Genomic DNA, 10,795 nt, shown 5'->3' with positions numbered 1-10,795 from the left:
AATGGCAGAGCCACAACGAACACAAAAGTGCCCTCTTGTCCAGTGTTTCAGGCATCCTTATTCTCAATCCAGCATTCCCAACACCCCCCGCCCCCGTCTCAACAGGTACTCAAACCTGAACCAGCCGCATCTGTAGACAAATACAGAGGAAGAGCCTCCCCACTCTTCACACCCCCTTTGTGTTTCTGACCATTCCTCTAGGAGGCACAGGCTTCCAGCTCAGGTGTGCATCTGGGAAACCAGTCCTACTCAAGGCTGGGCACACCCCGCTCTGACCACCACTTCAAAATAATTATTTTTACACTTTTGTGAAAACCCACTGTGTTTCCCCACTCTTATTTTAAGGGTTGACATTTCAAAAGTTGGCACACAGGCTGGATTTCATTGGTATAGGAGGCAGGCAATAGGGAGAACAACTAGAGTCAGCTTTGTCCCCTTGGCCATCAACTAAAAGAACTGGCAACAAGCACATTCTCCTCCACCTCATCCTTGCCAGAAAGCAACAAGCAAGAAATTTTCCACTCTGGGGTGGTCCAAAATAGGCCATAACCTTGTCATACGACAGAAGGATCAGGATGGAGAGTCAAGGCATTAGCTCAAAATGGTTGTTGGAATGCAGTTGGGTCCCAAAAAGAATATTCAAGACTCTGAGCTACCCAAATAACATGCATACTGTCAATCAGTCAAAATACTGAGCACTTCTTGTTTACCAGAAACCATGTTAGGTGACACAAAGACAAATAAGATGGCGACCTATCTCCAGATAGCTCACAGATCAACATTAGGTACCATGAGAGTTACAAAGACGAATAACACACTGGCCTTGAAGGATTACAGCAAAATCTAAAAATGGAAATAGACATATGTCTTAAATATGCTTTTTTCCAGCCAAATAAAACACAATAGAAAATGAAGCAAAAGTTACTAGAGAGGTAGGTATAAGCTATGTGTTATGGGAGCTGTTTATTCCAACTAAGAAAATCAAGAAAGACTGCCAGACCTAGAAGACACATTTGAACAGGTTCTGGAAGGACAAGAAACATTTTGAGGTCGAGAAGGTCATTTCAGAGATAGTACCTTAACAAAAGGCATGTAGGCATTAGAAGGACAAGAATCCGGACCCATGAGCCCAGGTCATAGAACATGGTGGGAGGTAAAGCTAGAAAGTTTGCAGATCTCAAACACTAACTCAAATACTATTTCAAAGGCTCAAGGTTGTGTATTTTGTCCCGTATGCAACCTAAGGGAACAAGAAAAGGCATAACTGGAGCCATGCTTTAAGGACTACTGCAGGAATGTTGAAGATGGGTAGAAGGCAGCACCTGGGAAGAGCAAAGAAGGCTATTCAAATAGTCCAAGCAGGTAAGAGTCTAAGTTAGAGGAATGGCAGTAGGTCTGGGAATAGGGAATAGATGTGAGAGACACAGCAGCTTCTGAGATTGCTACCTGATCACATGTGGAGGAGGAACAGGAGGGCTCATAATGACTCCATATCTTCAAGCGTAGATGGTGATATCAACACCAGAACTAGGGAAATCAGGAGACGCTGTATCCTACCTCCTCTTCTATCTGTATCTGCTTCACCTCCCAAGTTCATCTACCACTGCCACTGAGATCAGCTGCTCATAGCCTCCCTCGCTGATCAGTCACGGCCTAGCCAAGGAAAGAGAAGTGACTTCAGGCATTTGCAAGAGAGAAAATTTAATGCAAGGAAGAGGTTACCAGAGTGATTGAGACTGACATCAGAGACTACTACCATCCCAAACGTGGAGGGATAAAAAGAGCAAGCACTGCTCCAGAAGACAGAGTAAGGAGACTCTGTTCTTCCTCGTCTCCTTCTCCCAATTCCCACACTTCTGCCCTCCAATTTCCCTTTGGCTGAACCTAGCTGGAAGTCACCTAACAGAAGAGTCTGAGAAAGCAGCCTTCAGGGGCAGTCCTCTGAGGCACAGAATAGGGCAGAGCAAGGAGGAATGCATTGCAGGACAAACAGGCCCAAGATCCAGCAGACTTCTTATACACCCCAAAGGTTGAGTTAGAACTGCTAGTCAACGCCCCTGTGTTATTGGGTATAATATGACGTACCCTCTTCAAGGACCTAGGAGCCATCATTCACCTCACTGGGGAGAGGGGGCAGAGAGAGGATGATGTGTGGCAGCCACATCTGTATCCCCTGACCCCTTATCTTTATCATCCTTGTGCTAGTCCTCAGGGTTCCTGAGGGAGAGCCATTCTCAAGGACCTGAAATCCAAGTTCATCTTATTTAGAGCGGAGAGAAAAGGAAGGAAAGAACCATTATCCCCACTCTTTCCCCCTTTCCCTTCGTGTCATTCTCTACCCTCCATTGCCCTCCTTTTCTCGACTTCCATCCGCTTGCTCCAGTTTCTTTGTTCTCAGTTCCTTCCTTTGTCTGGCTGCACCCCCTCACTCCCTCATTTCCATCTCACTCCTCCTGAAGAACGGAGTTGTTAACAAGTTGCTTGGTAACATGTGTTAGGCATGCCTTTAATAGTAAAGCTCACATCTCTTGAACCTAGTTATTAGTTTCTTGAGCAGAGCAAACGTTCAACAAAGCAGGTGTTACTTCGGTGAGATAATATACCTTCTCATCATTAAATTCTTATTCATTTTTCAATTGTTTGTTTATACGGCAAGACCTTGAATCGTTTTTAGAATGGACTCCGCAACATCTGTCTAGGGAATCTGGTGAGGAAAGGAGTTATCCAATGGGAAATCAAGGTACCTGACCCCAGAAGACATGAACATTGTATCAAACTTTCATTTCCCCATGAACCATTAAAATAGAGCATAGCTCTTATGACAGCTTCATATATGCCCATAAATAAATGATACCAGCTCATCAGTAACACGTCTTTGCTCAACTTCTGACAAGTAATAGTTCCTTGAAGAATGAAGAAAGGACATAGTCTTTTGAAACATGAATTTTTGCTCTTTCCGTTTTCCTTCAGAGGTAGATACTACCCGTCATGAAGGGGAGGTTCTTTTCTGACCTCATTTGAAGACGGAACGTTTAAGGAAAATGGTGTCATCCTTTGAACCACTTCAATACGTCAACATAAGTGACCACAGAGGAGCGAAGTCCTATAAAAAGGGGCAAGATAGTGCTACACTCTGTCCATCTCGAAGCAGCCACAAGCTGATCCATCGCCAATCAACTGGAAGAAACTACAATGGCTCCTGCGACAGTTTCATCCATGGTGAGTCCTGCACTAATGTGCAATGCTTTTGTTGATTTGGTCCAGATAATATTTCTGGACTGCAGGCATGAAATTCTGGATTCTAACTATGGAGATCCAAGAATGCTGCATACATAGGATAGGATACTAAAGCTTTGGTAGGTACTCGTCATTTTATAGCATTTTCAAGAACTGATACACATCAGTTTGAAAGATGAGATTAAAACTGAAAGATAGCTAGATTGGGGCTAAACCACATGAGAAGTGTCACATGATGCTGTGCAGTGAGAAAGAATGCTTATTGAAAATCTGCTTTTCTGAGTACAAGGGATTTAATATAATTCTCCCACAGCGTTTTTCTTTATTCCATAATAAAATGGAACACTATCCTTGAGGATTTAATTAACTGCAGCACTGACTTTCCTTTCCATTATTCTATTATTATACCACAGGCTTCTTTTTAGAATTTATTTATTTATTTTGGGAGAGTAGGAAAGAGGCAAAAAGAGAGGGAGAGAATCTCCAGCAGACTTCCCGCTGAGCATGGAGCCTGACGCAGGGCTCCCTCTCACGACCCTGAGATCATGACCTGAGCCGAAATCAAGAGTCAGACACTTCACCAACTGAGCCACCCAGGCGCCCCTAGACTATACCATAGTCTAATACACCAAGCCTACTTACTCTAATAGATACATGTGTAACTATGGTTTAGAGTAAATGGTCTTTATATTTCTGAAATATTAACTTAATTGATTACAGAATCAATATATATAAATTTAGAAAAACTGGAAAATATACATAAGAAAACGTAAGGGCGGGACCAGTCTGAGGTTGAATGTCTGCCCAGCATTTCTAACATGAACCCTGATATGATATGACATGCATTTTCTACAGCTCTTTCTTCTAAGGTGAACATTTGACTCCACATAGGGTTTCACAGAATGTTGGGACAGAGATCGATGACTTGCCATTATTACTAAAATACTGCCAACCAATAAAAAATGTGCCTTTCTTACATCAAAAGAAGAATGTTCAAGACTAGTAAACACTCCATAGTCTTAACCTTATTTTGGTCATATAACCAGTTTTTCATCTAAGTGATCCGAAAATTTATTGCCCTGGAACATAGTATGTTCTCCATGATTAACAGTACAATAATCTTTACAGTTTGTTAACAAAAACCACATGCTAATCCAGTGTCTTACCTCTCCTTTCTCCCATTCAGTTCCAGGTACTGCTGCTGCTGCTGAGCCTAGTGGCTATTGGGAAGGCAGGAATAGCGTTCCCACAAAATCCAGGATGCCCAAATACTCAGGACAAGAACTTCCCTCAGCATGTGAAGGTCAATCTAAATATCCTTAACCGGAGTACGAACTCCAGAAGGCCCTCAGATTACTACAACCGATCCACTTCACCTTGGAATCTACAGTACGTAATGGCTCCCGATAAAAATCTCTGTATTGTTCTATCTTTTATGCAAAGGACTGCCAGTTAAGTCACCTTGAGGATGATTTTATGCAGAATCATCAGTCAAATCTGGAAGGGTTATTGTGCAAAGATTCTCAAATTTTATTCTACAGACTTCTTTGATAGAGCACAGGACCTCTTCTCCTGCCATAATACCTATCCATTAGATCTCATTGTCACTGACACCAAAAACCCACTCACACTAATGGTGGTCATTATTCTAGCATTTATGATACCCCAAGTCTATTGTTCATTTATTTTTTAAAAAAATAGAAATTTATCTTGGGGATTAACGCTTGAATTCTCTTTACCAGACCTACCATTGCGATGATTTGTTGAAAATAACTAGTAATTAACTGGATTTTTGTGCCTTTCTCTTTTTGGTCGTATTAGCAGTTGGATAAAATAGTTTGAAACCCAGTGAAGGAAATGTCATGTTGGATATTTCCACCCCTTTTTGAGTCAGACAAACTTGATCTATATCACCAACAGACCTATACTTGCTGTGTTCTTAGTACATCTAATATTTAGGCCCTATTAAGATTAAATACAAAATAGTTTTTAGTGCTTTGATTTTATGCAAAAAAACCTCAGTTATGTGGTGACTGTAGATTCACCTGACTGTGATTTTCTTCTACTCCCATGACTAAGAAGAGTTCAAATAAATCAACTGAAAAGTCAAAGCAAGTCATTCATTCAGCTGGAGGAGAGAGGGAAGAGAAGGTTGTAGAGGGGCTTAAGCTTTTGTTTCCAGCCCTTCATGTCAGCTCTGGGCTCTATCCCATGAATGTGCTGTCAGATAAAATTTTGATGCATTCCCTGCTTCAAAGCCAGACTTCATTAAATCAGATTAATGGCTGTCATAATCCTAGATGATGCCCTTGGCCTTTATCAAATATACCTTAAGAAATTGTCCTTTGTATCAAACTTAAATCCCCTCTGCAGTCTAGTCTATCTTATTTGGTTCCTTCTTCAAAGAAATTGGGAACAAACTGATCATTCTCTTCTATAACATTTCATGTGCCTACAAATCCAAGTTTTCCCCCAAACTACTTCTTCTGACTAGCAGCCCTTCGAGAATTTGCATTGCCTATACTTTGTCACCCTGTGAATTTGCCTCCCTTCGTTTATTCCTATCTGATTTCCTTCCTGCTTTACCCGGTACTCACTTTCTCCCTCACTTTTGTCTCCCCTGCAGCCGTAATGAGGACCCTGAGAGATATCCCTCTGTGATCTGGGAGGCCAAGTGCCGCCACTTGGGCTGTGTCAATGCTGAAGGGAAGATAAATTACCACATGAACTCTGTCCCCATCCAGCAAGAGATCCTGGTTCTGCGAAGGGAGTCTCAGCACTGCCCCCACTCCTTCCGGCTGGAGAAGATGCTGGTGGCCGTGGGCTGCACCTGCGTCACCCCCATTGTGCACCATGTGGCTTAAGAGCTTCTGGTCTAACCCAGAGCAGTTAGGCTTTCTGGAGGAGTAGACCCAGTCCCATTTCTGACCAAACTCACTAGGGCTCTTAAACTAGTTCACCCAATTGAACTTTCAGAGATAACACTTTTGTGCAGAGATAGAATCTGAATGACCTTTCCCTCTCCCCAGAGATCAAAGTTTTGACTGAGTACCAATTTGCTTTTTGTGTGCTTTTCTAAGGGCTTTAAGTTATTTATGTATTTAATAGACCCTGAGATAACTTTGGGGCAGAAGATTCCATTTTAAAGAATTACATGCCTTATTTTGTATTGTTTAAGACAAGATTCCAGACTTGAGAGTTTTATTATTTAACAAGTAAACCTATATTTATGTGAACTATTTATGGATCTATTTATGTTTCTTAAGCCTTTAGAGAAAGGTGGAAGAATGTGATTATCTGTTCTGCCTAGGGAAATCCTACAGAGAATTTAGTGGCGACTGAAAATTTCTGAGATTGTACTACATATGGTTACAGGATTTTTTCCTCTTTGTGTCTTAGAAGTGCATGACATGGCCGTAAAAAAAACTAAACCTAGTTTCCTATTTATTAATTTTGTAAGTTGTTGAGGTTTCACAAGAGAGATGGCAAGTCCAGCTCTGCTCTGTTAAACTCTCATAATAAAAAAAAAAATTTTATAATAAAGTTTGGAAAGAAAATTGGTTTCCTCATTTTTTCTCATTAAAAGTCCTTCAGAGAGCCCAGCTCTTCCCTATGTGAAAGAGTGTGCAGCTTTGCTGAAAGAACAAAACAAAGCATGCCCTTGAGTAATAGCACCCCACCCACCCCAAGTCCACATACTCAATGTCCAGTCTCTCCCCAAACTCAGGCTTCTTTTGAAGATTAATGCCACCTGGAGATCTAGAGAGGAACACTTTTCCCTTCCTCAGGCCACACCCCAGGACTACCCCTCTTGCTCCTGGCCTCTGATCCCGTGCTCCCCAGAACACAAAAAAAGAGCCACTGAGGCAAAACAAACTTTAAGTATGAGAAATATTCAGCCCAAGTAAAATAAAAACTGAATCATATTCAATTCCAGAGTAGTTTCGGGTTTCGAGTCATAACCCTGTTCCCCCAACATAGCCCAGCATGCTATCTTGCCCTACTTCTGGAGGCCCCTGGAAATTCTCAGGCCAGTCCAACCACTCCTTGCTTGGTGAAATCCAGCTTGTGGGCTCCTTCATTCTCCTTCTCCCCCCCATGCCCCAGCCCCACTCAGAGGCCCATGGCTTCTCTCTGCTCATTTTCCAGTTCCAAACCCAGGGGGTCCCTCCTTCCAGTGTCATCTGTGCACTCGCATGGATTCTCACCACCATCTCCTGTCCTGGTCCTCACACGAAGGGTCCACAGGCAGCTGCCACTGGCCATTTCTTAGCACCCTCATGCTTTATAGCCTTGTTCTCAAGTCCTGCTGCTCATTTCCCAGTTTTCCCTGAATGGTGGTGGTGAAAATAAAAATTCATTTCCGTTTTGGGATGGAGGGCTGGAAACAAGGCAAATATACCCACAGTCCTGACTCACTCTTTCCCACTAGACCGTATTCCTGGGAATTCTATGGGTGGGGAGAAGCAGTTACCTTCCCCATCTCCCTCCAGTAGGTGCTGCTTTTATTCTGTCTTCCCTTTGCCCCCATTAGCACCATCATCTGCCCAGTCCCCTAGAAATCTGGGAGGCATCCCTGACACTTCCCTCTTCCTCTTCCTCAGGCCTAATACCACACATCACCAAACTCAGTAAGTTTCACTTCCTGAACATTCGCAAATTAATCCTAGGTTCAGGACGTCATCTCTTCTCATTTCTCTCCTGTTACTGCAACATCTTCCCATCCGTCCTGGTGGCTGCAGCTCCCGTCCTCCTCAATCCCTCCTCCATCGTCTGTCTATGGCACAAAAGCAGACAGGACAAGAGTCACCTTCCATAATCTGGCCCTGCTGCTGCACCTGTATTATTTCATATGCTTCCTCCTTGATGTTCACCCTGTAGCCATTATGAAATCCTTGAACTTTTCCTGAACTCAATGCCTGCGTCGTGCGGTCCCCTCTACCTTGAATGTCTTTGCCACCTTCTCCCTCCTGTTCCTCCATTCATACCCTGCTGTTACGGTATGAATGTGTATGTCTCCCCCAAAATTCATATGTTGAAACCTAGCCCCCAGCATGATAGAATTAAGAGGTAGAGCCATTGCGGGTGATTAGATCATGGAGGCAGAGCCCTCATGAATGGGATTAGTGTCCTTATAAAAGAGACCCCAGGAACTCCCTCTCCCCTTCTGCCAGGTGAGGATACAACAAGAAGTCTTCGACCTGGAAGAAGGCCTTCATTCAACCATGCTGGCCCCTCGATCTCAGACTTCCAGCCTCCAGAACTGTGAGAAATAAATTTCTGTCGTTTATAAGCCACCTAGTCTGTGGTATTTTTTTTCTTTTTACAGCTGCCCGAATGGTCTAAGACACCTGCCCTGGCCCCCTGCCCTATCCCACTGCTCTACCCATGCTGTAAGACTCCATTAGGTATCATCTCGTCTCAAGAGCCTTGCCAGACACATCACTCCAGAGTAGGTCCCTCTCTTCTGGTCTCTAAGAACACTGTGGGTATCGTTTATCACTACTCTTACATACTACACTGAATTTATCTATTTAACCAGTTTTTGGTCCCTTGAGAGCCAAACAATTTGCACCTGTCCTGGAATGTATCAGACAGTCAATGCTGAAGTAAACTAAACCATTAGTCCACAGGCACCTCAAAGTCAACAGGGATTAAACTCTCTAGCTCTACTCCGAAACTAGTTCTCCTATGCCTTTTTTATCAACTCAAATGACATCACCTACTTATTCATCTGAGCAAGAAATCTGATTTCTCTCTGTCACTCATTCCTCTCATCCAAACCGTGACAAACCCATCATCAGTCCTCTTGTGTCTTCTCTTTCCTCTCGAACTCCAAACTTACTGTGAAAGTTGCATTGTAATATGATCCTAAATGGTCTTTCTGCCTTGCTTCTCACAGTTTTTAATTCAGTGATTTTCAAACTTCCAGGAGACCTGGTCAGTGTAGGTCATTAAGAGCTGTTGCAATAGACAAAGCCCAAATAAATGAAAGTCTATTTCTTGTTCATGTTACTATCCAGCAGGGATTCTCAGGGAGTTTGCTCCATTCAGACATTCAGGAACTCAGGCTGCCAGAGGTTCTGCTTTCTTGTAGCAGCACCATCTAGGACTGCACGGTCTCAGGGCGCCTGAGCTGCTCAGTCCATTAAGCATCCAACTCTTGATTTTGGCTCAGGTCATGGTCTCAGGGTTGTGAGATCGAGCCCCATGATGGCCTATGCACTGGGCCTGGAGCCTGCTTCAGATTCTCTCTCTCCCGCTCCCTCTGCCCCTTCCCCACCCTCTTGGGCGAGCATGCACTCTTGAAAGAAAGAAAGAAAGAAAGAAAGAAAGAAAGAAAGAAAGAAAGAAAGAAAGAAAGAAAGGAAGGAAGGAAGGAAGGAAGGAAGGAAGGAAGGAAGGAAGGAAGGAAGGAAGGAAGGAAGGAAGGAAGAAGAAAGAAGAAAGAAAGGAAGAAAGAAAGAAAGAGAGAGAAAGAAAGAAAGAGAGAGAGAGAAAGAAAGAAAGAAAGAAAGAGAGAAAGAAAAGAAAGGAAGGAAGGAAAGAAAGAAAGAAAGAAAGAAAGAAAGAAAGAAAGAAAGAAAGAAAGAAAGAAAGAAAGAAAGAAAGAAAAGAAGGAAGAAAGAAAGGAAGAAAGAAATTCTCACCAATTATCGGGTACAGCTAGAACTGCATTGTCTTATACAGTAGCCACTAACAACATGTGGCAATTGAGCATCTGAAATGTGGCTGGTCCTGTGTTGTGTTATGTGTAATATACATACTTATTTCAGAGAATTCTTTTTGTTATTTTTGAGAGCAATTCTTTGCAAGAGCTCATTTATTAGTTGTGAGGGTCATAATTGAATATGTGGCTCACACAGAGAGGGTGCTACCAGTCTACCTAACATGCATTCTTCCTAAGTACAAAGCGTGAACAATCTTATTACAGATAGGCAGGATATAAGATATGAGGGGGACTTGGGCAAATACTCTTAATATTTTGAGGGAGTTGGGGAAGTGGAACCCTGAGATGCTTGTTTTCCATTTTGACTCCTGTTAACTATTTGTTATCAGGAGTCAAAATGGATTAGTTCTGGGGATTCTGGTATTTTCCTCTCTCTTTTAAAAATTGAGATATATTGACATATAAGATTGTATTAGTATTAGGTGTACAACATCATGATTTGATTTATGTATATATCGCAAAATAATTACCACAATAAGTTTAGTTAGCATCCATCAGCACACATGGTTACCTCCTTTTTTTCCTAGGATGAGAACTTTTAAGATTTACTGTCTTACAAACTTCAAATACATAATACAGTATTGTTAACTCTAGTTACTATGCTGTACATTACACCCCCAGGATTTATTTACCTTATAACTAGAAGTTTGTACCTTTTGACCACCATCACCCATTTCAATATTTTTAAATGTAAAATATCTTGCTGACTTTTATATACAGAGTGTTATCTCTGCCACAGGTATGACATAAATGTTCCTCCATGACCTTGCCCAGGCCACTCCTCAAAGCACTCCCGACCACTTGTTCCCTTTCCACCACTAGCACTCA

General features: G+C 42.4%; 1 protein-coding gene across 1 annotated transcript; it reads left to right on the top strand.

Moving 5' to 3' along the window:
- The first annotated feature begins 3,192 nt into the window (after positions 1 to 3,192).
- On the top strand, positions 3,193 to 6,101 carry IL17A (interleukin 17A). The gene is made up of 3 exons (XM_028097446.2): positions 3,193 to 3,219; positions 4,424 to 4,626; positions 5,864 to 6,101. The coding sequence occupies exons 1-3, from the start codon at positions 3,193 to 3,195 to the stop codon at positions 6,099 to 6,101; spliced, it is 468 nt and encodes a 155-aa protein (XP_027953247.1).
- Positions 6,102 to 10,795: the final 4,694 nt, after the last annotated feature.

The sequence above is a fragment of the Eumetopias jubatus genome, unplaced genomic scaffold, assembly GCF_037043125.1.
Source record: "Eumetopias jubatus isolate StellerSeaLion01/CBP00866 unplaced genomic scaffold, mEumJub1_p1.0 scaffold_6, whole genome shotgun sequence".
In the NCBI taxonomy this organism is placed as follows: Eukaryota; Metazoa; Chordata; class Mammalia; order Carnivora; family Otariidae; genus Eumetopias; species Eumetopias jubatus.
Note: the sequence above shows the minus strand (reverse complement) of the source record. Positions and strands in the feature narration are given on the sequence as shown.

Bases quoted from the DNA above. Each gene is read 5' to 3' on its own strand.
- IL17A (XM_028097446.2), top strand. From the start codon at position 3,193: ATGGCTCCTGCGACAGTTTCATCCATG. The intron at 3,220-4,423 runs GTGAGTCCTGCA...TCTCCCATTCAG, and splicing joins CTGCGACAGTTTCATCCATG to TTCCAGGTACTGCTGCTGCT. The intron at 4,627-5,863 runs GTACGTAATGGC...TCTCCCCTGCAG, and splicing joins ACTTCACCTTGGAATCTACA to CCGTAATGAGGACCCTGAGA.